The 27,989-nt window shown below is 42.0% G+C and overlaps 1 protein-coding gene across 6 annotated transcripts in view; it reads right to left on the bottom strand.

Annotated features, from left to right (window-relative positions):
* Positions 1 to 27,463, bottom strand: part of LOC139411322 (PHD finger protein 21A-like) — a 40,798-nt gene extending 13,335 nt beyond the window's left edge. For 2 of the 6 annotated variants that reach the window (XM_071157547.1, XM_071157550.1), the window contains exons 1-5: positions 27,194 to 27,322; positions 21,990 to 22,045; positions 19,309 to 19,407; positions 18,075 to 18,107; positions 16,853 to 16,918 (exon numbers count right to left, since the gene is read on the bottom strand). In XM_071157547.1, coding sequence (XP_071013648.1) covers positions 16,853 to 16,918; positions 18,075 to 18,107; positions 19,309 to 19,407; positions 21,990 to 22,031 — 240 coding nt within the window. In that variant the 5' untranslated portion in view covers positions 22,032 to 22,045; positions 27,194 to 27,322. Of the gene's footprint in view, positions 1 to 16,852; positions 16,919 to 18,074; positions 18,108 to 19,308; positions 19,408 to 21,989; positions 22,046 to 27,193 lie in introns of all 6 variants that reach the window. The other 4 variants (XM_071157546.1, XM_071157548.1, XM_071157549.1 and 1 more) reach the window with 4 other exon arrangements.
* Positions 27,464 to 27,989: the final 526 nt, after the last annotated feature.

Genomic DNA, 27,989 nt, shown 5'->3' with positions numbered 1-27,989 from the left:
CAAAAAGTGACGTTAGCTGATGAAGATGATCTCATAGAACAAGACGTGTAAGATCTCCTAAGCCTGCTTTTACCACAGAGCTTCTCTTCTGCACCCAAAACCCCTCGAAAAACTGCATTCATTTTCCCCATAGGCTCTGTCCAACGATCCATGGTGGAGATAGTGCCTGTCACGTTCTTAGTTCTTTTGTTATGTCTTTGTTTTAGTATGTTCATGGCGTCAGTTGGGTGGGTTGTCTATGTTCTTTTTTCTATGATTTGTGATTTCTGTGTTTGGCCTGGTATGGTTCTCAATTACAGGCAGCTGTCAATCGTTGTCCCTGATTGAGAACCATACTTTGGTAGCCTGGTTTCACTTTTGACTTGTGGGTGCTTATTTCCTGTTTAGTGTTTTTGTCTTTCACCTTACGGGACTGTTCGTTTGTTATTTATTGTTTTGTTCAGTGTTCTAGTACGTTATTAAAATATATGAACACTTACCACGCTGCACAATGGTCCTCCTCTCTTTCTACCAACGACGAACGTTACAGTGCCTCCAAAAAGACACCATTACTAATGCTCTCTATAGATAATCTTTGGGAGAGACGTGAGCGAGAGACCAAATAAGTGAGCGAATCAAGTCTTTGGTGGCAATCAGCTTGGAAAAACTGCATATTTTGCCTTATAGTTGCATATTATCACAAACAAAGTACTAGGGGTAGTGAACTGATATTAGCTTTAGCTGTTAGCTAGCAAAGATATTTGGCTTTACAAAGCTGGAAGCTACCAGTATCTTCTTCCATTGTAAAGTGTTCGAGCCTGTAATGGACTAGCCCGTTTCGCAAACAGTAATGAACAGTTTCAACATTTCTACATGCCGTGTCGCATTATTCAAGTCTGTTAACTTCTGCGCAGCATGAGTGGGAGCTGACATGAGGCAGCCCAGACTCCCAGTACAGGCTAATGAGTAAGTGGAGAAGGCAGGGTGCGTGCTATAATACAGGGTCGGCTGCGCTGATAGACAGGCTTGGTTCGTAAAACACATTTATCAGAAGTACTGAAAATAACACAAAATCTAGTACCGAACCGTTCTTAGTGTTACAGTATAGAATAAGTACAGACGTTTATGTATACCGTGCAACACTACTAATAACCACTAAAGGGTCAACATTGGGATTTCATAATCTGCTCAGTGCACTCCTATTAAACCTTGAGGATTGATGCAGTGATTGCGCTTATTCTTTGTGGTTTAACTAATGATTTCGTTTTAAAAATCAGCCTTTTACAGTCCGCTTATTATGGGAATTCTAATTAGTCGATCGTGTAAAGGAATCTACATTAATTGCATTCTTTTTAAAAGTCAGTGTATTGCTGTAGCTTTGATTTGGCAAGGTCAGTGATGCATATGCATGAGCTGCCCTTTAGTGCTCCACAAAGAAGAATTGGGCACAAGCTTTCTCTGCTGTTATTGCCATCAGCTACATTGAGTTGATGGACAAATAACTTTCTATGCCACACATGCACGCACGCACACATGCAAGCACACGCGCACGCACACACACACACACACACACACACACACACACACACACACACACACACACACACACACACACACACACACACACACACACACACACACACACACACACACACACACACACACAGCTGCCATGGTGAGACAGGTTTCATCAGAGACTACCCTCATGATTCTGACAGTTGTCCTTCTCAGACAACAGCTATCAGCCGCTAAGGTCTTGGGACATCTCGGGCTAATGCAAGACATCTTGTATCATCCTCAAATGTTCCACATCTCTTACTCCACATACAGCTACAGTATGTGAACTATTGTCCTGTAACTACTGTCATCTTCAATGTACCTCATCTTTTAGCATAACCATTCAGTATTCTCTGATGCTCAGTAATAGCTAGACAAAGCTGACAGCTTTTCAGAGACCATTTTCACACCTTGATATGTTTCATTATGCAGAAGTCCTTGGGCATGTGGTAGGTCGGCCAGTTGCATTTCCTTTTGGGGTCTCCCTAGTGATGGAATGCTTTTTGTTGAGAGAACACAGTAGAGTATGGTAAGAAACATGCACAGGCAGAGATGACCTCCAGAGGGCACAATATGGTCACATGTGTCTTACAGCCTCTAAAGACTGAAATCAAAAGTGTTTACTTCTTTGATGGGGGACACTGTTTATAAGTTGTACGTACAGAAAACGTGGTCAAGGCTTAAAATGATCAATTCTGAATAAACAAGAAGTCAAAAGACCTGAACCTCTCAAAAAAACAAAACAAGAATGGACAATTACATACAGCATAAATATGACACACAATGAGTCCGATGTACTTTCTTAAAATAATTTGTTGAGAGACCATAGCAACAATTCCTTTCCAGTTATAGATTTAAACCACACGCGAGTCATCTCCAGATGCTTGTTGGGGTGTGCGGAGGCCTTGGGAGAAAGCCCCGTGTGTCTGCTGAAGTGCTGACTTGGCTGCTGAACATACGGCGCAAAGCAGTGGTTGGCTAATCAAAGGCCCAGTGCTCACTCAGCAGGCACAGCAGTGCACCCTATAACTGTCCCACCTCCCACTTTCTCTGGGAGGGTCTGTAAGTTCACAAATTATACATGGTGGAAAGTCCAAAGGCTGCCTGCCGGGAGAAAAAAAATCTGAACCAATGCTCTGCTAAAATGGTCTTCAGTCTCTGGCTTCACAGCATCAGCTGTTTCCTCTGCTAGCTTTCCTCGGGGAGTGTCAAAACCCATAGCGCGTGTTTTCTTTGCTTCATCTGCATTGCCGTAATTCAGGCATTTATTAGGTGACATTGTCAGACCTCTTTGTCATAAGTCCCCTACGACACTCACTGGGATCTCTACTGTGCGTGTGACAGGAAAGGGTAAATGGCACTTATTCACACAGCCCTCGATGGCCACCCCCTGTCAATGGGGACAGAATGCTGTCATTTTAAATGGCATACAAATGGGAGGGGAAGCAGTGACTCACAGATTAGGTTGACTTTATAAAAGCACAAGCCCCTCTATTTCCCCATCTCATCTCAGGGGAGGGATATAACAGATGGAATGAAGGGGTACTCTGTTCAGACCCACTCCCCCTCATCATGTCATGCTGTACCATAGAAACCATGTACAGCAGACCTGGGTCAAATACTGTACATATGGCATATACAGTGGCAAGAGAAAGTATGTGAACTCTTTGGAAATACCTGGATTTCTGCATAAATTGGGCATAACATTTGATCTGATCTTCATCTAGGTCACAACAATAGACAAACACAGTCTGCTTAAACTAATAAACACACAAACAATTATACGTTTTCATGTCTTTATTGAACACACTGTGCAAACATTCACAGTGCAGGGTGGGAAAAGTATGTGAACCCTTGGATTTAATAACCAGTTGACCCTCCTTTGGCAGCAATAACCTCAACCCAGTGTTTTCTGTAGTTGCGGATCAGACCTGCACAACTTTCAGGAGGAATTTTGGACCATTCTTCTTTACAAAACTGTTTCAGTTCAGCAATATTCTTGGGATGTCTGGTGTGAACTGCTCTCTTGAGGTCATGTCACAGCATCTCAATCGGGTTGAGGTCAGGACTCTGACTGGGCCACTCCAGAAGGTGTATTTAGTTCTGTTGAAGCCATTCTGTTGTTGATTTACTTCTGTGTTTTGGGTCGTTGTCCTGTTGCATCACCCAACTTCTGTGGAGCTTCAATTGACGGACAGATAGCCTAGCATTCTCCTTCAAAATGTTTTGATAAACTGGGGAATTCATTTTTCCGTCGATGATAGCAAGCTGTCCAGGCCCAAAGGCAGAAGAGCAGCCTTAAACCATGATGCGCCCTCCACCATACTTTACAGTTGGGATGAGGTTTTGATGTTGGTGTGCTGTGCCTTTTTTTTCTCCACACACAGTGTTGTGTGTTCCTTCCAAACAACTCAAATGTAGTTTCACCTGTCCGCAGAATATTTTGCCAGTAGCGTTGTGGAACATCAAGTGCACCTTTGCAAACTTCAGAAGTGCAGTCGTGGACAGCAGTGGCTTCTTCCGTGGTGTCCTCTCATGAACACCTTTCTTGTTTAGTGTTTTACGTATCGTAGACTCGTCAACAGAGATGTTAGCTTGTTCAAGATATTTTTGTAAGTCTTTAGCAGACACTCTAGGATTCTTCTTAACCTCATTGAGCATTCTGTGCTGTGCTCTTGTAGTCATCTTTGCAGGACGGCCACTCCTAGGGAGATTAGCAACACTGCTGAACTTTCTCCATTTATAGACCATTTATTTTACCGTGGACTGATGAACATCGCTTTTAGAGATAATTGTGCAAGTCAACAATTCTTGAACTTAGGTCTTCTGAGATCTCTTTTGTCCGAGGCATGGTTCACATCAGGCAACGTTTCTTGTGAATAGCAAACTCAAATTTTGTGAGTGTTTTTTAATAGGGAAAGGCAGCTCTATACAACATCTCCAATCTCGTCTCATTGATTGGACTCCAGGTTAGCTGACTCCTAACTCCAATTAGCGTTTGGAGAAGTCATTAGCCTAGGGGTTCACATACTTTTTCCAACCAACACTGTGAATGTTTAAATTATGTATTCAATATAGACAAGAAAAATACAATAATTTGTGTGTTATTAGTTTAAGCACACTATGTTTGTCTGTTGTTGTGACTTAGATGAAGATCAGATCAAATTTGATGACCAATTTATGCAGAAATCCAGGTAATTCCAAAGGATTCACATACTTTTTCTTGCCACTGTATAATGAACCAAAGTATAAACGAGCCAGGCCCAGCCAATCACACTGAGTTTTCCCCCACAAAAGGGCTTTATTACAGACAGAAATACTCCTCCGTTTAATCAGCTGTCCAGGTGGAAGGGCTCAGACGATCTCCTGGGCTGGAGTGGTAACACGTGGTCTGCGGTTGTGAGACCGGTCTACAATGACGTTGGGGTCGGTTTATGGTAGAGATATTAACATTAAATTCCCTGGCAACAGCTCTGCTGGACATTCCTACAGTCAGCATGCCACTTGCATGCTCCCACAAAATTGAGACATATGTGAAATTGTGTGTGTGCCTTTTATTGTTCCCAGCACAAGGTGCACCTGTGTAATGATCATGCTGTTTAATCAGCTTCTTTATATGCCACACCTTTCAGGTGGATGGAGTTTCTTGGCAAAGGAGAAACACACACTCACAGGGATGTAAACAAATGTGTGCACAACATTTGAGAGAAATAAGCTTTGTGTGTATAGAACATTTCTGGGATATTTTATTTCAGCTCAGGAAACATGGGACCAACACTTTATATGTTGCGTTTATATTTTTGTTCAGTATACTTTTAAAATGAATACCCTGCGCTTTATTGATTTTTTCCACAAAGGAAAACAAATGGAATAGTCCAAAAGTGCAAACACTTGATTTACCTTCTATTGACAATGACCCTGGAACTTCTTAATTCTATTTTTTGGTGTGTTTTTTGTTCAAGTTACTTTTTTTAATAGTCCTACTGATATTGATTACTGCATCGTTGGGAAAGAGCAGTCAAGAAAAGCATTTCACTGTACTTGGGCATGTGACAAAAACTAGAAATTTGAGTTTCTCAAGATAAATAGACTTATAAATGATGGCATCCAGTATCAATCATCAACATTCCCTAAGATGTATCTTTTTCCATAAAAGCCAGATCCTGTGCATCGTCATTGGCTTAAGGCCTGCTGACTCTGGCCTTCCTCTACCTCCATAATATCTTCCTCATCTTTATATTTTAATTTTTTATCTTCCTCTGAAACAGGATGAAATGTGAGCGGCACATCTGGCGCTTTCCAGCCATGTGGAGGGAGGTCTGGTTGGGCTGGGGCTGCCTGCCTCCGTCCAGCCTGCCTGCCTCCTCTCAGCCTCTCAGGTGTGAGGATTTATCCCCTTGACAGTCTCCCCTCCCCTTTTGTGCTGATGGTATTTAAACAGCATGTTGAGCCCTTGATTGAAATTCCTCTCACACTACCTCTTGCCTCACAGTCCTCCCGCGCTCTCCCTCTCCCTTCTTTCTCGCTATCTCTCTGAGCTAGAACTAAACCCATCACAGACACACATTAACACTCTCCTCTCGCTCCATCTGGGCAGATCCATATGACACATACAAAGCCTCCCTACTGCAGCCAGTGTGTGTAATTGTAACACATACTGGCATGTTTGCACATGCACGCACGCACGCACACACACACACACACACACACAAGGAACTACAGATTACATTGGGCTATCTGTACACACAGTAGCAAGGGTAGGCAACCCTGTTCCCAGAGTGCAGAAGGTATTGCAGGATTTTGTTCCAACTAGGCAACTGAACTAATTGATTATCTCAGTGACTGGCTAAATTCAACACACCTGGTCTTCCAGGTCGGTTCAATCAAAACCAGGAAGTGCATGAGGAACTCCGGGTGCCTGCGGCGGAACTGCCGACCCCTGCAGTAGACTTCTGTTGCCTTTCTGAGTTAGACGCAGGGCTTCCCAACCCTCTCCTCGGACCCACCCGACATTTCACATTTTTGTTTTAACCCTACTGGCACACCTGATTCAATTAGTCAACTAATCACCAAGCCTTTGACTAATTGAATCAGGTGTGCCAGTTTAGGGTTAAAACTCAAATGTAAAACATCTGGGGGGGGAGTGGGTCTGGGGAGGGGGTTGGGAAACCATGAGTTAGGGGGCTACTAACTGTCCTTTTGTTTCGCAACAAAGAATAGTGAGGAAGTAATCACCACCAGAGGATGCAATGCGTCAGCAACAATTATTCACTGCTCAAAAGACCCTATCACCACACATACACAGTTACGCCCACACAGTAAATTCAAAAGTACCAAGTGTCAGGTAGAGCTGTATTGTTTTGAGATTATTCTCACACCACAGCTGTCTAATGAAGTCAAGGTCATATTTTCACTCTTTTCACATGGCAACAAACTGACAGAGATTGTGTGCAAAATACTGAGATGAACGAGTGAAAGATGATGACACTTGATATTGATGAGACATTGAGTGTGACAGGAAAGGAGGAGCGGTGATCCTGTCCTAGCCTGACATCGCGTAGCTCCTCTACACAACCCCTTTCCCTGTGCCTTTCATTATCACGCGATATAGTTATAGTCAATTTCCCTAACTGTCAAACCCTCCGCTGCCAAGACAACGCTCTTCACGGAGACAGAGTGACGAATGCATATTACAGTAAGTACGAGTGTGATTTAAAACAAAAAACGCAACCAGGCCACCCCAGTTGCACTATATTGTGGTGATTTCATACCGCATCGATATCCATCTACCCTGTTACATTGTCACTTGACATTATCGCATGACATTGTTAGTTACATTATGAAAGGATTGCTTGACAATAGTAAATGGTAGACATTTTCTTACAGAGAGCGAATAAAGCCGTGGTCATCCCGTCAGTTTCATCTTCCTCTCACGAGAGCTTGAAGCGGAGGTTAAAGTCAGAGCTACCGTGAGATGGCATCATGGCGGACAACAGGCGAATTGTAAAGGATCTGGGATCCTGGGATATGTACTATGCTGTTGTGCGTTAAATGGTAGTAATTAATTACAATTAGCCGGGGAGTGTTAAAGACAATGCAGCTTCTTTTGTATTTCAGATAGGAGTGGAGACAGAGAGGTTGAACTAGAGGGCGGTAAGTAAATTAATCATAAGTTCTCTAAAAGCACACACAAGCATAGGAGTAAAAAAATATATATAAATTGATCAATTGCATCCGATAAACGTGCATAGTAGTAGCTAGTAGCGGTTTTAGGCGACAATCTGCCTTACTTAAACCTCTGGCAAAAGCAGATCTACAGACGAACCTGCACAGTTCTGTTTAGTGTCAAACAGGATACGTGTCACTACTATTAATGGAATCATGGCTGGCCACAGTACACAGCACCTTCACATGTTGTCAGCCTTATAGCTAAACATAACCCAGCAGACCTAGCTCTACTCCCCCCCCATCCTGTTCACAACAACTAGAGCTAAAAATCTGGGTGGAAACAACAGTAAAAGCTCTTCAGTCTCCTCATGAACACACACAGCCCCTGGCACAGTGCACATCACTGCCAGAATTTAGTATTTACTCAGCAACTACATGCATCATGGGGTAGGCGCTGCTCTCTTTTACTCAGTCAGTCTCTCAGTCAGCCACAGAGCACTGTGAAAGTGGGTTAAGCAGGTATAAAACCTCTTCTCTATCCAGACAGCCCTGCTCCCTGCAGATACGCTCTAGTGGGGTGGGAGGAAGTGCAGGGCACTGAATACGAATCTACTTTCAAAGTACAATGTGCTGAACAATGTAAACTGCCCCCTGAGCAGGAAAAGGATTAGCATTTCCATGAATGTGTTTAATCTGGTTCATACTTAATTTCTAAAATCAATTTACTGAGTCTACCAGGAGCAGTGCTTTATCTGCTTTGATATAGATAAAGCAACTAATAGTATTAACAATTGTGTGACTTGTTTATTTTCTTCTAACATTTTCAAAATAATTTACATTTTAATTTACCTTTATTTAACTAGGCAAGACAGTTAAGAACAAATTCTTATTTACAATGACGGCCTACCCCGGCCAAACCCCAACAATGCTGGGCCAATTGTACGCCGCCCTATGGGACTCCCAATCACAGCCGGTTGTGATACAGCCTGGAATCAAACCAGGGTCTGTAGTGACACCTCTTAGCACTGAGCTGTAGTGTGATTCATAATCTTTCATAATTACCTCCAGCATTTCTTGTATGACACACACTGCAAATCCTTCTTAGTACAGAATAGGAAACAATAGAAAGGAAACCGAAAACAGCATCCATCTACCCACTTACTCAACAAGCTCAGTGTCTTTAGTCACCTTCAAAGCTTCTATAAATGGCAAACGTGGCAAACAAATGTGTTTTTGGAGGAACTTTTCAATTGAGTCAAAGACTTTGGCCTGGTCGTTATTCATATTCAGCCTAAGCAGCCTAAGCAAATGTTAATCAACCGGGAGGATGGAGATTTAAGGATCGGTGAACTAGCAGGTGGGGGTCATTAGTTTTAAGAACACGGCGAGGAAAGCACACCCCAGGAGGTAGTACACGAGGCTCATTTCTGTATTTTCACTGTATTAGTCAGACATCAAGGAGATTATCCCGGATTGTAGTTTTAGGTTTCCGGGGGCGGACAGAACAGGCCTGCAGTGGAACAGTGCGGGGGCATGTCTTAGCGAAACTCCTCCCCACACAGCTCCCAGAGAGCACGGTAGTTGGCCCCACTCTCCCAGTGACAGCCAGCCAGGCTGCACCCTTTCTCCTGCTCTCCTCTGGCCTGCCACAGTCTCCTCTCCAGACCACACAGCAGGGAGCATCTGTGTGGAAGAGTGGAGCTGACATTCTAACACTGAGAGGCACCGTGCTGCTGGATGATAGCACGTCCTCCTGTCACACACACACACACTCCCTCCCCCTGCTTTCAAGACGGTGACTTAGCAGCGTGCTGCCGCAGCACTTCTCAGGAATAGGGATTTTCTTTTCAGGCTTTGATAGACGCATTCTTCCCCCGTTAGCTTCTAAAGTGTCGAGGATGTTCTTAAACTGGCTGTAGGGTAGAATGAACTGTAAGTGGGACCTTTGAACTGTAAGTGGGAGAAGTCAGTGAGGGGGCTGGCTCTTTACTCTCCTCTCTGAGACGGAGCTAGATGTCCAAGGGAGATGTGTCATCACTCCCTGGGAGGTGACCGGGAGATCACTGACATACAGTACACCTGTACCGGCCACAAGCGCAACCGTAATCGTACTACAAGCGCCAACAGAACAAAAAAAACTAAAAGTTCTAGGCAGCTGCTCACAAAAAGACTGACTCTGTGCCAGAAATGACCATATGGCTCACCTGTTGCTAAGAAACAGTGATCACTGAACCCTGTGCAGGCTAACTCCAACGCAGGTATCTAACACAGAGAAGAGATAGGAGTCTACCTGGTGGGCTGAATGTAATGTGAATGCTTCTACTGTGTGTGCTTTCAAGGTGTGAGGAGGGGAAAGTACAACTTGATGTGTGGTACAGCCTCAGAGTGTGGTAATAATTCAAAAGTATATTAAAAATAGTCAGAATACTTTATTTGATGTATATTCAATTGGACATTACGTGAAACAATGCTTGTCTGCATATTTTGCATTTAGAAGAGAGCAGCGGAGGACGACCATATATTGTATGCAGGAAATTTTTTTGGGGGGATCATTTCAGGGCAATACTGTGAGTCATCCCTCAACAACACTAAAGCACTTTTAGTTTCCAGCTCTTTTTATGCCCACCCTTCTCTCTCCTCCCTACCTCCTTCTTCTCTTTCCTGGGCACACAGCAGAGACACACGTCCAGATTACGCGCATGGAGGAGCAGCAATGATAATAACTGGGCCTCGCAGCAGGGACTCTCGTTAGAGGCTGCAAATACAGCTCAGACTGAGTGCCAGGTTACCCCTGCTGTACCAAGCCCAAACCAAACTTGCACCAGCCTTGAACCAGCCCCAAGTAGTCCTGAACCATCCCTGAAGTAGCCATAAAACAGCCCTGCCCAAAAATGCCCCACTAGCAAATCTGTGTCAATCCATTTACAACATCTTGATAATGTGTGTGACTTAAGAACAATAGCATTGACAATAGATTCTTTCCTTGGCATCAATGTTTTAGTCCTTCCAGTATTTTGCATATTATCATATGGTCTTTCTATTCCTCATGTTTTCACAAATGGCACAAGTGCAACTAGCTTATCAACAGCTGTGAGGCTTTTACAGTGGGCCATAACGTCACATGTCACAGCCAGTCTGTCTGATTCCCCTGTATTCAGTCCTGGGCAGGCCAGTTGAGACCTGCCCAAGCATTCATCGCAGTGCCATTTCTCTGGATCCACAGGGCTCCTTCTCCTCATAAAATGCCCCGTACTATTCAAACCATTGAGGCAGTCAAAGAAAGGACAGACTGCAGCTAAATCGATTCAATTGTGCCTCGTTTCAGTGCCATGGGTCATTATTTCTATGGTGGAGGAGCTCAAGGTGTTTTATTATCCCTGGGTGGGAGCTAGGGAGCCACACAGGCAGACAGGTATTCCAAGACAATAGAGCTTCCTCATTTAAAAGGAGAGCCTTTTAAATGAATTCTGCAGGGCAAGTTGAATAGCACACCTCTTAAAAGAGGAAGGGACCACCACATAGTATCATAAATACAGAATGCTGCAACTTTACTCCACTGCTTGAAACCTGCTTGAAAAAATGGATCAATCCTGTGCCAACTCACAAAGAGACATAAGACACCAGCTCACTGACACACAGCCTCCCTGGAGTGCATTATTAGAGAAGGGAGGTTCAGCACTTTCTGCTCCCATGTGTCCCAAGTTTATCAGGTTCAGGTCTGACCAGAGGTTGAACCCATTTTATTCTCACAAACATCCTCAGCGGTATGCCTCTCGAAAGCCAATCAAATGTCATCTTGTGGGAAAATGAGACAACTCTCCGACATCAGCGCTACCATAACGCTCAGAAACACAAGACAAGCTACTGAGTCTCTACAAATGACAACGAAAAGCGACTTCCCTCTTCCAGAGTAAAAAGGATTTTCAGAGGAATATTCAGATTATTTGCCTTTATTCCAACGGGGAAGTCCTATTGAGACTAACGTCGATTTCACAAATGAGCCCTGCGCCATACAAAAACAAGCACAATACAACAGGGAAGTACAGGTAAACACAACATATAGACAATATACACATTAAGATACAAAACACATTCATTTAAAACTAACACATTCTTCATGATAAAAATCAGCTGTCTGAATTGTCCGAGGGACTTCAAAGCATCCAATCGAAACATCTTTCGGGGATTACTTGGAGGGCTTCCTGCACAACTGCAAAAATCAGACTGTAGCCTCGTCACAGTCCAGTCAGTAGTTGGGTCAATTGCATACGCAAGAGTATCATCCGCATATCGATTCAAATGTAAACATTTTAACAGATTGACCAATAGCATTTGTATAAATAGTAAAAAGAACAGCTCCTAGTATCGACCCCTGCGAAATGCACGGCAGTTTATTTTAAATCCAAGAAGTGATGTTGAAAGAACTGCGCGGTAAATCCAAATTATAACACATCACACCGACAAATAGACACAGTACTGAGAGACGATTGACAAAAAAAACTGTAATATATATATATATATATATATATATATATTGTAAATGGGGGACAGGGGAGAGTTAGGAAGAAAATACAGGAATCAATAAAATAATTGACATTTTTAAGGGTTTTCAACTGTGCTAAAGACAACCCCAGTCTGAAATCGATGGCTGGATCATTGCAGCATGATTTATAGAAGCACAGCCTGGCTGCTTCCATAGCCCCGGTGGGGTGACATCCCTGGAGTTGAGCCTTTTCATTAAGTGAGAGAGAGAGAGTTTTCTACATCTTTTCAGTCCACACAATGAAAACTGCTGACGTGTGGAACTTTAATAGTCTCTTTCAGGACATTGTTAACTAAACGATTTCTGAAAAAGTTTCTCCGCTCATAAAATAAGTCATCGGTGCATTATGGGGGCTAAGCGAAGGTCCTAACAAGAACGAATGGCGTATAATGACCTTTTTCAAAAGCTTGTTAACAAACAATGAAATAATGATGTCTACGTTTATAAGCAGAACGTCAAATGCTGTGTTACACAACTTATCTGTCAAGATTGACAATTCTGTTCCTCACGAGCTTTGCAGTATCTAACTCCTAATCAAGCCAGTCCAGCAAATAAGTCAGCTAGAATCCTCTCGAACAACGTGAAACACTAGATGAAAACAGCTCAGGTCCATTGAAATGGAATCCAGGTTTCTCCACACACAACCAACCTGACCTTCAGTCAGCGCTTTAATATTTCATTCCTTCTGGTTACAATGCAGTGGTGGAGGTCGTGTGGCCAAAAGCACATTGGTGTGACTAATTTCAGCGGAGAATCCTCAGATTGAGTATTTGTCTTTCACATAGTGCTAGAATGAAGTGACCCTCTCAATTTACCTTTCACCACTCCTACATCTATTCATACAGACAATGAATAGTTCAGTATGATAAAAAATGTAAATGCTCTATGGATATAATCATCTAATCGTTCCGGTCTTATACGCTACACTCATCTGACATCGACTCAGTGGAGGCCCCCGCACCTCATAGAATATAAATCAGCTGCTAGTGTGAATTTATAAAAAACACTTTTAAAAATTCATAGCTGAGCTGCTGAAATACTTGGCCTGAGCAGCCTGCCACCCTTGTTAAATGAACCTGGTATTATTCACACTCCGTCAGCAGGTGTCCCTTTCAGCACAGGGCAAGATACAGTACTGAGAGCGCTATGCCTGAAATGCCCGAACTATGTGATGAGGTAGGGAGTTGTAGAATATTGGACTTTTTGAAACTAAATAGTTGGACCCGTTCCAAAACCGACCTGGGGATTTCCCAACCAGACCCAATACGCATAAGATAACTTTTACAGTATAGAGACCAGTTCCAAAGGGACCTGAGGAACAGCTAGACTCGTTCCGTATAGGCCTGGTTGGATCCAGGCCCGGTTCGATCTGAGTGAGGGAAGCAGCAGAAAAATAACATTTTAAGCTACTTTATTAACCGGAGCTGATAAAGCACAAGGGGGAGGAGGTAGAGAGAAGTGACGCTCTAGCAGGGGCCAGTGCTGTGTGTGTAGGCTACTATGAGTGTGAGCGAGTGACCGGGGAACAGGGAGGAGGAAGGGAGAGATGAGAAACTGCAACCCACCAAGCCGGCTCACGCTATAGTAGACTAATAGCTGCCATAGCTAGGCTATTTATATGATTATGTAATACTTGTCTTCAAACCTGGAGAAGCTAGTTAATCTAGCTAGCTAGGCTAATTGAGGCTGCATGCGCTTTCTCGTCCTACACAGTTACTAACAACAACAACTCCATTCATAATATAATAGTAGCAGCCTACCTGTTGGCTTTAGGTCGTTGTAGCCTATCCTTCTCCTTAAACTTTTAATGAATCTTCCAATGAATAGATATCTCCTAACTTTTTCCCCACGCAGAGGCTCTATGACTAGCCTATTGCAGCTTTGATGGCTTATGATTGGCCAACAACAACAACAACAAGCTACACGTGCCACCTACGTGAAAAGCAAAGAGCAGCAGCATAAATTCTACAATTTCTCTCTCACTCTCTCTACTGCAGCAGTTGCGTTCAAAACTAAATGCGTCCTTCTGGAAAAGTCAGTTAAAAATGACACATACCCGAGACAATCATATCAGATCTGACCCATGACATTATTTCGAATTCTGGTTCTGGACCCGCTTGTGTATTTGGGTACAGGCCCATCCCTGATCAGTTACCCATCCCTGATCGAAGTAGTTGATAATTGGTATTCAACCGTCATAAAAGTATGCCTTATTTACTTTTATAAACTACTAAAATAGTGATTTTGTCATAGTATAGGCAGCTCTATAGAGATGACTTGGAATGAAATAATAAAGTCCTCAAGTAAAACCAATGTAATATACACAACAAACATTTAATTTAGATATAGTAAGGTGAATAAACAATGGGTAATATCTGATAAGTATCAATGGGTCATTACCATCATTGAACTTTTATTCATTGTTTTATCCTGTGTTGTTAAAGGATTCAACCCACATAATACATAGCGCATTTAAATGCTTCAAATAATTCAATCGAAACCCGAAGACCGTAATATATTTGTTAAAATAATCGAACCAAAACCGAACCGACCTCTTAAATCAAAAAGCACTAACCGCTTAGCACTAATGCACACACACACACACACACACACAATCCAGTAACAAATATATGTCAAACATGTTTCCCTTAAGGAGCCTCAAGGTGTGGAGCAACTTCATTGTAAGTTAAATAATGAAGACATTGACTCCATGTAAAGTGAATACAGGAGAGACTGCAACAGCAGCGTTGTATTAATACGCATATCTTGAGGGGGTAATAAGAATAGACTGAGAAAGTGCACCGCCACAAGCAGTGTCTGGATGGGACTATGGGGATGCAGGTTTGATGCTAATTCCAGTCAAATGCTCCCCTTGATTCTCAAAGAACAGCTCTCAATCGGCGTTGAACTTCTCTTCAGATCAGATACCCATGCATCCACTGCGAGTATGTGACCAAATATTCTCATAGCATAACCGCTAAACAAACATAAAGCTTAAGGGTTCTCAAAACTAAGACAGCAACACAGACTCAATTAAGGTTCAACAAAAGCTTCGGCCTCTGCACAAATAAAATGGCAATTATTTTTTATTTTGAAAGGGAATCCAGGCCCTTCCCAAACAGCGTTTTAAATTTGACGTTTTAAAAACCTCTTTGGTTGAGCCGACAGAGGCCCTAGACTAGAGAGAGGACGATCGATAAGTGACAGGTGGAAAGAAATGGGACACTTCTACAGGAATCACACCCCTTCATTTAGTCTGTAAAGAAAATTAGACACCAGGGACATTGTAAACAGAGGTTCAATAGAAACCTCTATCATTCCCAAGACTTCATTAAACCACGATAACAGGGTAAGTTTATATGCAGCAAAGTGGTTAAGAGGAAAAACAACATATCTCCAAAAGTTTAGTTTGACTCAGTTCAAATCGCCAAAACAAAGCCTCTTACAATAATATGTTAATGGTTGGTTGAGGGGCAAATTCACTAACACTAGCCTGCATGCATGCCAGTTGTACTTGTAAGTCAATAACAAATATACTGTATATACTGTACATCAGTGGTGGAAAAAGTACTCAATTGTCATACTTGAGTAAAAGTAAAGATACCGTAATAGAAAATGACTCAAGTAAAAGTCTATTAGTATCAGTAAAATACTATTTGAGTAAAAGTTTTAAATATACTTAAGTGTCAAAAGTAAATGGAATTGCTAAAATGTACTTAACTTTCAAAAGTATAAACCATCTCAAATTCCTTACATTAAACAAACCTGACATCCCAATCAATATTTTTTTTATTGACGGATAGCCAGGGGCACACTCAAATGCTCAGACATAATTGACAAATGAAGCATTTGTGTTTAGTGAGTCCGCTAGATCAGAGGCAGTACGGATGACCAGGGATGTGCTCTTGATAAGTGTGTGAATTGGACCATTTTCCTGTCAAAATGTAACGAGTACTTTTGGGTGTCAGGGAAAATGTATGGAGTAAAAAGTACATCATTTTCATTAGGATTGTAGTGAAGTAAAAGTTAGCAAAAATATAAATAGTAAAGTAAAGTATAGAAAACAACTTAAGTAAAAATACTTTAAAGTACTACTTAAGTACTTCGCACCACTGCTGTACATAGGTCCTAAAAACTGTTAAAGTCTCAAATGACTCTTATCTCTAACCATCCCATGGTTGTCAATGGATGTGAATGTTAACAGCTTCACAAAGAGTGGTGCTTTTTAGCACCATGAAACTGGATCAGTCAGACACCTGCTCTAAGCCCCTAGCCCGAAGGAGACAAAACCCAACTCAAAGTGATCCTAGGCTCACACCCTCAACTGTACAGAAATCATCGATCACAGGCAGACGCATGCAGGACTCTTAGATCTGCCACATTGACTTGTCTAGGCCTACTCTCCAGAAAAAGGACAGAGAAGAAGAAAAGAAAGAAAGGGTAGCTCTGACAGGAAGTGAAAGTAGGCTCTGTCATGTAGAGAACCTCTAGCATTTTAATACACAGTGCAGTAATGTAAGACTGGTAAAGACCTTGGTGTGTGCCAGTGCGATGGTGTATGAAATCCCAGAGCCACCACTCCCCTCTCCTGTTTCAGTTGCCTACCTGCTGCTCACTCAGCGCTGTGATCTTGGCTTGACGTTCATGGAGCTGCTTCTTCAAATCAGCATTCTGCAGCAAAAAAAAAAGAAGAGAGCAACAAGCCTGTTATAGCTCACTTACACATAGCTGTGAAGAATTGTTCATTCGTGACAGCTGAGTTGGGGTTTGCGTGTTATGTGGGGAGTGTGCCAAGCTCTGGGTGCTGTATTTGTGTGTGTGTGTGTGTGTGTGTGTAGGTGTGGTGTAAAGATCCGAGACAGCAGCTTTAACTAGCATGAAGTCCAAGTTAAAATGACTGTGCACACCGTTTCCCACGGGACGAGTGAAGTGAGGTGGAAAGAGTAATCCACTCCCCTCGCGTCACTGGGCTGCCACGGCTGTCAGCCACATGAGGGGGAACTCAGAGCTGGGATGTAGGGACACTGCTGAAATGTGGGATGGGCCGCTGCTGCTACAGCACTGAGTCCTCATAAAAGGGCTGCAAGATGATAAAGTATGGTGGGCGGATACTACAGAGATAGAAGAGCTCTGGGGAGATTTCAAGGCCGTTCTCAACATTGACAGAGTAAAGTAAAAGAGGTGGAGTTTGGAACCAATCAAAAATCTCTGAGCCTCCCGGGTGGCGCAGTGGTTAAGGGCGCTGTACTGCAGCGCCAGCTGTGCCACCAGAGACCCTGGGTTCGCGCCCAGGCTCTGTCGTAACCGCCCGCGACCGGGAGGTCCGTGGGGCGACGCACAATTGGTCTAGCGTCGTCCGGGTTAGGAAGGGCTTGGCCGGTAGGGATGTCCTTGTCTCATCGCGGGCTAACCAAGGTTGCACGATGTTTCCTCCGACACATTGGTGCGGCTGGCTTCCGGGTTGGATGCGCGCTGTATTAAGAAGCAGTGCGGCTTGGTTGGGTTGTGTATCGGAGGACGCATGACTTTCAACCTTCGTCTCTCCCGAGCCCGTACGGGAGTTGTAGCAATGAGTCTCATTGTCTCATGAAAATTTTTAAAAATTGGATACCATGGAATTGTGGAGAAAAAGGGGGTAAAATTCAAAACATTATATCTTAACTGGTCTTTTTTCTGGTTTTCCTCTTAGGCTGTTTCATATCTTTCGACTGTGTAGATTTTGAAAAGCTTTCAAAAGCTTGAAAACCTCTGACGTCAACCCCAAAACATATTGTGTATTTGGGCCTAGCAATCTGGTACAACTGCCTTTGTGACAGGAGGGGCTTACCTGTGGATCCTGTTTCATCTGGGACACTAGTTTCTGTGAGAGAGAAATCATAGAAAGACACGTAAGTTATTAACAACCACATAACAAATGCATTGATACACCTAATATGCTACAAGGAGAGAGGCTGTGTCACTTGTTCCTAACGTCACATGCTTTTTAAAGGTTAGAGAAAAAGGTTTTGCAATAGGTTTTTACGTTTCCTGAGCAAACGTTCCTTTTGCTCACCCCCCCCCCCTTTTAACGTTGCAGTACCCAATGCATTCTTATTGTCACAGCCATACAAACTGTAGACACAGTGGCCCCCAGAGGCACCTTCCAATACTGCAACCTTAGAGCACATTCATGGCTCCCCACTATACAAAGCATTCCAGACAAACACAAGGAGGTACATTCAGTGGTTGCGAATAGGAACACCATACTGACTTACACTGAACCTGTGGGCCTCTCTAATGTGATCACTCACATGGTAATCAACACATGCCCTGTTTGCAATTTTGCTATAAGGAGCACATCTGGCTGGTGATAGAGGTGCGAGGATAAGCTTTCCTCATGTTTCTGGTTTCCGTATTTGGGTTGAACCAGACGGAGGGTATCATGCACCAAACCTCAAAACAGAAACATTATGGATGGCACAGAAATACAACTCAAAAAGACTACAGAGTACACATAAACTCTTAGAGGGATAAAAAGGGTTCCAGAAGGGTTCTTCGGCTGTCCCCATAGGATAACCCTTTTTGGTTCCAGAACCCTTTCCGTCTTTGGAAAGGGTACTGCATTGAACCCAAAAGAGTTCTACCTGGAACCAAAAAGGGTTCTTCAAAGGGTTCTCCTATGGGGACAGCCGAATAACCCTTTTAGGTTCTAGGTTGTCACTTGTTTTTCAAAGAGTGTAGAGCATACATTTACAGGATGAAGTATATTTTTCTGACCCAAACCCGACACTAAACCATACTTAAAGGACAATCACTGAAGGGAAAGGCAGGAGGACGCAGAGTAGAGAAGGAGGTGGATAAGCTGACAGATAGACTCATCCTAAGGAGGAAGTATTCATGGCGCAGCCTGAGGGCAAGAATCTGATGGAGTGTAATGAACAAAAACCCAACCACATTCTGCCGCACAGTTGAATGTGTTACCAACTTTCCTCCCGAAACATGTCGGATCATTTCCAGGTGAATCAAGTGAACAAATGGTGGTTAAACGGCATAAAAGCAGAGAGATGCTGTAGTGCTGTTACCTGATGAACTTGTATATCCGCTTTCAGGGACTCTTGGAGGGTCTGTAATTCCATCATTGATCCCTTCTGTCGGAAGCTCAGTCCTGGACAGCTTTCAGCCTGTTCAGCCAGGAAGAAGGATCATGTTATCTCTTCATTCAACAGGAATACTAATGTGTCAACATAAAGACTTGTGACAGTGAAATCAAGTTGTGCTTATAACAAAGCAATGGCATGGCATCAGGCCATAGAACGCTGTAAAAATGCTGCTGTTATCCATGTTATCGTTTATCTACTTTTAAGGTGGACGTTAAAAGTAAAAGTAGACATTTCCAAAACCCTTCACATTGAAGTACACTTAATAGGATTTACAACATGTTTGTAAGTAGTTTATAAACATGTCATTATTTGTTTATAAACCTGTACACACACACACACACACACTTTTTTCTTAAAGTTTAAAACAGACTATTTTTTTCTCGGTTTTCCCATTAAAACAATACGAGAATTTGCTGCAATTTTATGCGAATTCACAATGCAGCTGGTCTCAGGGTGCGTCCCTTTCAGATGGTTAAGCATGGCACCTGTGAACTACCATTACTTTACCTCAATTCCCCCTCGCAAAGTTTGCACTTCACCACCTTCTCATTTAACTGCTCAAAGTATTGCCACACATCGCTGCTGTCGCTCGCCTTTCTCTGACATTTTTCCAACTGACGTAGTGGCGACTCCAAAATAATTGATTCCTCGACTCCTTGAATGTCGACTCCCGGTGTCGACTCCCATTTCTGAGTGTCAAGACTGTGAATTGGGGTTTGTGTGTGCCAAGCTCGGGGTGCTGTATGTGTGGTGTAAAGATCCGAGACAGCAGCTTTAACTAGCATGAAGTCCAGGCTAAAATGACTGTGCACACCGTTTTCCACGGGACAAGTGTTTGTTTTTTTTTGGAACTGAGGAGACTGATTAGTTGCGTACTTCCGAGAACAAAAACGCTTGCAACTTTCAAAGCGACCGGACAGTGTGAGAGGGGAGGGGCACAGTATAGGCAGGTCAGACACCAAGCAGACAAAGTCAGTGCACTAGGCAAACTAGTGCACTAGGCAATCAAAAGCTGCATCTCGTAATGGTATGCTGTAACTCTCCATTTCTTGGGTTGCAATGTCTCGCAACTTCAGTAAAGCAGGGCCTATGATCAATGAATAGGCTAGGAGCAGGCAAGCCAGCGCGAGGGAAAGAGAGAAGGTGTGCATACAGTGCCTTTGGAAAGTATTCAGACCCCTCAACTTTTTCCACATTTTGTTACATTACAGCCTTATTCTAAAATGGGTATTTAAAAAAAAAATGTTACTCACCAATTTACACACAATAGCCCATAATGACAAAGCACTTAAGTGTTTTTTTATTTTATTTATAGAAATGTCTGTATTCAGACCCTTTACTCAGTACTTTGTTGAAGCACCTTTGTCAGCGATTACACCACCATGCTTCGCCGTAGGGATGGTGCCAGGTTTCCTCTAGACGTGACATTTGGCATTCAAGCCAGAGAGTTCAATCTTAGTTTCATCAGACCATAGAATGTTGTTTCTCATGGTCTCAGAGTCTTCAGATGCCTTTTGGCAAACTCCAAGCGGGCTGTCATGTGCCTTTTACTGAGGACTGGCTTCCGTCTGGTCACTCTACCATAAAGGCCTAATTGGTGGAGTGCTGCAGAGATGGTTGTCCTTCTGGAATGTTCTCCCATCTCCACAAAGGAACTCTAGAGATCTGTCAGAGTGACCATTAGGTTCTTGGTTACCTCCCTAATGAAAGCCCCTTCTCCCCTGATTGCTCAGTTACGCCGGGCGGCCAGCTCTAGGAAGTCTTGGTGGTTCCAAACGTCTTCCATTGAAGAGTGATGGAGGCCACTGTGTTCTTGGGGACCTTCAATGGTCTGCAAAAATGTGTTGGTACCCTTCCCAAGATCCGTGCCTTGACACAATCCTGTCTCGGAGCTCTACGGACAATTCCTTCGACCTCATGGCTTGGTTTTTGCTCTGACATGCACTGCCAACCGTGGGACCTTATATAGACAGGTCTGTGCCTTTCTAAATCATGCCCAATCAATTGAATTTACCACAGGTGGACTTCAATTAAGTTGTAGAAACATCTCAAGGATGTTGAAGTCTTTCAAGTCTCATAGCAAAGGGTCTGAATACGTATGTAAATAAGGCATTTGTTTAATATTTTTAATACATTTGGAGAAAAAAAATCAAAAAATCTGTTTTCACTTTGACAAAACATTGAAAGATACACATACTATAACCATTATGGTGTATTGTGTGTAGATTGCTGGGAAAAAAATAATATTTAATCCATTATAGAATAAGACTGTAACGTAACAAAATGTGGAAAAGGTCAAGGGGCCTGAATATGTCTTGGTTATCTGTATCTTTCAATGTTTTGTCTTGCATGCCTCGCAAATTCACCAAAGCATCCTAAAGTTCACCTCTTCCTCTCTGGTTTTCTTTAAATGACACAACTTTCGAGGCCTTTATCCTGCCTATCGTCTAGTTAGGCTATAACACGTATAATAATATGTTGTTTTGTGAAAAGTGCACTGTTATTTACATTTGCAGTTATTGTTTTTTCTTCATGTTAAGGATTGCATTTAAACGTTCACACACACACACACACACACACAAAATAAATGTTCATAGCTTTACCTTCACACAGTCTTCAGTTTTGAACACCATCCAATTTTGCATTGAGGGGGTGGCAGCTGTGACACAAAAAAGAGGCAATCAGATAAGCCACTCCACTTAAATAATGTTGCAGTGCGACGTCCAGCAGCATGTCATAGCGTGGGTTTTCCTAACCCACAGCAGGGGCCCAAAACACTTGCTGTCCACTCTCTCTTCTCTCTCTGTAGAGCCCATTCAAAGACCTCAGGGCCCAAGGCTACTCCACAAAGTCATTAGATTGTGATGTGCAAGGAATATTCAGCATAATGTTTTGGAATAGTATTTTTCTGTTTTTGTTTTACATCATCTCACTCTACTATGCTTTGGATAGTATGGACTACCCTCTGCTCTCTAGGCCTGGTTGGGCCTTTAAAGTATTAATAGTACATTAGACAATTTTCTAGTCTAGAGTAAAATGGATAAAACAAATGGAGTATTTTCTTTATGAAGACAGTTTGAAAATTGTTGGCATTTAAATCCAGATTTTGATGTTCTGTACAACTTATTTGAAAGTAACCTACTGCTTTCTGATGATGGACTATAATGCTGAGAAAATAAAAAGAGATGAATGTGCAAACTCCCCAAAACATCCTACTAGTTTTGTACACGGTGTGTAAGCATTTCATAGCGAGTGAAAACTGGGAAAGAGAGCGAGTCAAATCACAGCAGTGTTACAGCCTCCCAGCCGGCGGATTGATTTCCGGCCAGGGCCTTTTGCCAAGAGAACAATAATAACATTGGGGCCATTACATGGGCTTACCACCTGGCTGAGTGGACTGGTTTCCTCCATCTCCCATTCTCCCACTATCTCTCTCTCCTGCTCTCCTCATATCCTTCCCTCACTATCCTTGAGAAGATGCCAATTTCAGGGGAAGGGGGTATATAGGTAAAACACAGTCCAGGTGTACATTAGTGATGGGGGAATACGATACAGTTACATGTCACTAGGCCACATTTATTCGGGGGAAAGAACTGTATACTGAAGCCTGCAAATTAGTTTTGTTTTGTTCAGTAGGTAAATATTTATGATTTTTTTTTGTTGGTGCTGCTATACAGTGCCTTCGGAAAGTATTCAGACACCTAGACTTTTTCTACATTTTGCTACGTTACCATCAAAGATTGGGCCACGAACAAAAACATAAACAACGGTGCAAATGCATTTAATGGGTGACATTTTTACATGCAAATAGCACTTTTACTTCCATGGCTGATCTAAACTCCTTTTCTCATGCTCTGTCTTGTCTCTCAGCTGCAGACAAATAGTGAGCAATATGTTTGGAACATCAAATCGCAATGTCAAATTGCAATACATATAGAATTGTGAGAATCGCAATACATATCATATCGGGTCCTAAGCATTGTGATAATATCGGAAGGTCCCTGGCAATTGCCAGCCTTAGTGTACATATCAGGAAGCTGAGCTACTACCTATTCAAATAATCTAGCAGAAGTACACTGCTTTTTCATACTGTAGGTTACTAAGTCTGTAAGGGTTCTAGTAATTTCAATTATGGAAATAGTCTATATCTCTTGATTTAGAAGAATATGACTTGTTAATACATTATTAAAACCACTTAGTCCATTGTTTTTGATATCATAGAAAACTTTGTAAACAATTTTGTATAGCTTCAAATTATGTTTCAAAAAACGTTACAGTATGTCGCTCTCATGGAATGTCATTGCTTGAACATTAGCCTACAAACATATGATAAAAAGCGAGTGCTATTTGCACATAAAAATTTAATGTATTAAATGCATTTGCACCGTTGTTTATGTTTTTGTTCGTGGCCCATTCTTTGATGGTATGCACAATTATTAGAGTGAGGGTTAGGACATTGCAGTGAAAAATCTAAATCATCAACAGTAAGTTACTTTATTTTCTAAAACCTGTACTTTTTGCAGAAATCCTTGAAATTGTGCATGATACTCATACTAATGTTAGTACTATAGGTATAACAGTTGAGGCCTACCAACCTGGACTCAGGGGTATACGTAACATAATAAATGTAAATCCATAACATTCCAATTAGCATGATAAGTTACATTTCATATGGTAAGTATTAATTTGTGGATGTCCATCATCCATTTCATATGATATGTTACGAATTGCAATTTGTACAATACATGTTACAAATTGCAATTCGTGCAAACAGGGGTTGGAACTTTAAAAAATCTAATTGTTTCGTCCTGAACAGAACCATTATTTAATCTGTAAATGAAAGTTGTTAAGAGCAAATTGTATTTTTCCGTAACATCATGGTTTAATCATAACGAAAGACAAGCACAAACACGGTGCTGCCAGTCACTATAGACAGACCAGTGTAGAGCAAGAGGGTGAAGGAAGCTTGCCTTGAAGCGCCGGGCATCTTGTTGCATTATCTGAATTAGGCCCACAGAATTATACCTACAGAGGAGTGGCTTCTATGGAGGAACTTTGAATGTCTTTGAATTTCCGATTTGGTTTAACGTTGGACCAGAGCAAACGTTAGCTAGCTAGCTAACAAGCTTGTTTGTGCAGAACAGCACTAGAATTAAAAACTCATCTTACCTTTTTGTAGTCAGTTAAATCCAATGTGAAACTTGATAACTATAATATCCTTAACTAGCATTGAAAAAGTTAATCCATTCTTCTATAATTAAACATCTCTCCATAATTTCTGAATCACGTTTGTAATGTCGTCAGTAGACTCCAGTAACCTATGCTTCTGAGGGGGAGGGGAAGGTAGCCTACACATACATCCACTGGCAGACAGTGAGGGCTTTGCATAGGCACTTTGTTGCGATTTTTGGGAAACTGGAAAAAAATGTCAGGAACGAAAAATAAATGTTATTAACTGGGTCCCAGACTTTTAAAATAATGGTTCTATTCTGGAACAATATAGATCACTTTCATTTCTGGTTCTGTTCATCAAATAATTTAATTATTTTACAGTTTTCGGTTCTGTTCCCTGAACCGGTTCCAACTCATGCGTACAATATGTTACGAATTAGCTAAATGTATATGTTACTAATTCCAATTTGTTGTGGTTAACATTAGCTAGCTAACATTAGCTAGGTAGATAACATTAGCTAGGCTAGGGGATAAAGTTACCCATACGGTTAAAGTGTTGGGCTAGTATCCGAAAGGTTGCAAGTTCAAATCCCCGTGCTGACAAGGTACAAATCTGTTGTTCTGCCCCTGAACAAGGTATTTAACCCACTGTTCCTAGGCCATCATTGTAAATAGGAATTTGTTCTTAACTGACTTGCCTAGTTAAATAAAGGTAAAATAAAAAATATACATACACTCAGCGGTTTAGGTAAACCACCCCGTAACCGTTAGATTGAAGGTTAGAATGGGCAAAACGAGTGACTTCAGCAACTTTGAGCATGGTATGTGCCGGTTGCAGTATCTCAGAAACGGTGGGCCTCCTGGACTTTTCTAGGGTTTATTGATAATGGTGCGACGAACAGAAAAAATCCAGTCCTTTTGGCAAAAACAGGGTTAGGGCATGGTTTGGCCAGCAGGGATGTCCTTGTCCCTTCGCGCTCTAGTGACTCCTGTGGCGGGCCGGGCGCATGCATGGTCGCCAGGTGTACGGTGTTTCCTCCGACACATTGGTGTGGCTGGCTTCTGGGTTAAGCTGGCATTGTGTAAAGAAGCAGTGCGGCTTGGTTGGGTTTTGTTTCGGAGGATGCACGGCTCTCGACCTTCGCTTCTCCTGAGTCCGTACGGGACTTGCAGCAATGAGACAAGACTGTAACTACCAATACCACGAAATTGGGGAGAAAAAGGGGGTAAAAAAACAAAACAATATCAAACGTAACATATCATATTAATTTGGATTTCCCGTTTTTACATTTACTATGTTACGTCTAGTCTATGAGACCAGGCTGGGCCTACATACTATCAAATCAAATGTTATTGTCACATACAAATATTTAGCAGATGTTATTACGGGTGTAGCAAAATGCTTGTGTTCCTAGCTCCAACAGTGCAGTAAGTGAGTACAACAATGAGTACCCTTACTACACTGTAATTCCACGGCACCTGTCTAAATACATGATATAAAGTGGGGCCAAACACGAACGTGATACAAAACTGGAAATTTAAACTACAGATGGGTCGGGTCGATTTATACGTCCTACTCCTAAAGTGACCTACTGGACACGTCACTGCACCTGTCTGCCACTCAATCAAACTAAGAATAAGGGCCTCGATTAAGAAAAACTGATACAATATCAAACGTTCCAATCTCAGCCGTTCGAGTGGAATAGGGCCTACAACTACCCCCCACGATTTCACCAGCTAGGCCACATTTATTTGGGGGGAAATAACTGTATAGCGAATCCTGAGAATTAGTTATATATTGTTCAGTAGGGAAATATTATTATTCTTTCTCAGAGTAGGCTAGTATGTAGGGCACCAGGAGAAACTATCTTAGTGCACTTGATGCAAGCACAACTAAATTAGCTAAATATCATTCGCGAGCTGGAGTTCTTCCTCCAAATAGCAAGTTGGTTGTCCAATGAGAATCCACTTAGTTATGGTATAGTATTAACTCAAATATCACATGGTATTAACTTGAAACATAAATGAACTACGCAAGAACAGGATATACGTATGTTATACCTCTTTTGGAATAAAATACAATAACTTGTGTGATACGTTTTTTTCTTTTACGTGAAATGGTAACCTACTCAATAGCATTCACTAACGCTTTTGTGGCGCTATTACGTGTTACTCGTCGCGATACAGCGTTCCTTTACGAAAAAGAAACAGAGGGCAAGCAACAAAGCATTCGTTCAACTAAAAAGCAGACAAATCGACTTAATAACATAGACATCTGAAATGGATGACTGTCCGATAGTTCGTTACACAACTAAATACATTATAATTGTGCTTTGAAATTCTTTGCAAACGGTGTTTTTATTGTATAACAGAGGCGTAAAGCTTAGCGCAAGTTAGAATCAGCCCCTTTACGCACTACGTTCAATGCCCTCCAATAGCAAGGCACTTATAAAATATCACCCAACTCCTAGAATATGGATATATGAACAAAACGATTGCTCAGCGACTGCTTTCCTTCGACTAAAATGCGAATACACTTGATCTAAAACAACAATATTAATCAAATAATAAAGAGAGTAGCAGAGATGAAAATGAAAGTTCTTATAATAATAGAAAGATCCCGAGATGTTCTTACCCTCCTCTTTTACTCACTTGAGCAGCAGCCAACCCTGCTCTTCTCACACAAATTATTTAAATAAATATTTACAAACACCGTAGTACTTCTTCACCGAAAAACGCCCAGAGCGTGTATTTATCCACTTAATATCCAAATACACTCCATTGCATATGATGTGATTTTCCCGATAATTTTTCCCACTATTTAATTTGAGTATAAAGAGAAAAACTGAGATACAGAACAAGAACTCTTCGTCAATCTCATTCACCCCCCTATCCTGAGCACATTGCACATCAATGCGCGTAGGAAGAGTGAGCGAGAACGGGGCAAGGAAAACTAAGGGGCACTTAGCACAAAACAAGTCACCAATGGCTCTGATTGATTCAATAATATAATTAAAGTATTAAATCGTTTCAGTATATTGTGATTGTATGCATAAATACATATTAAATCGCATTTAGTAGAGGAACTACTTTATGTGACGGTGCGGCGAATTTATTTCACTTTGCCTAAGGAACGGAGGTGATTTGCCTCCATTGCCTAGGAAAAAAACCCGGATGTAGACTTGATGAAACGCTTCGTATGTAAAGTAACAGACCACTTTCACGAATTGTCGGACACAATTACCCAAACTCTTTGCAATGATATACCACATTCAGGAGCTTTGATCATAGACAGACAAAGATGTACAAATCAGACATTGTTACTTACAAATGTGAATAAATGTACTGTTAGAATAATTGAGGGTGATAATGATGTAAGACTTGACCAAACTATCTGACACCAATAGGCGCGGATCGGGTGCGTGGCCTAT

This window comes from Oncorhynchus clarkii, chromosome 6 (assembly GCF_045791955.1).
Source record: "Oncorhynchus clarkii lewisi isolate Uvic-CL-2024 chromosome 6, UVic_Ocla_1.0, whole genome shotgun sequence".
Lineage (NCBI taxonomy): Eukaryota > Metazoa > Chordata > Actinopteri > Salmoniformes > Salmonidae > Oncorhynchus > Oncorhynchus clarkii.
Note: the sequence above shows the minus strand (reverse complement) of the source record. Positions and strands in the feature narration are given on the sequence as shown.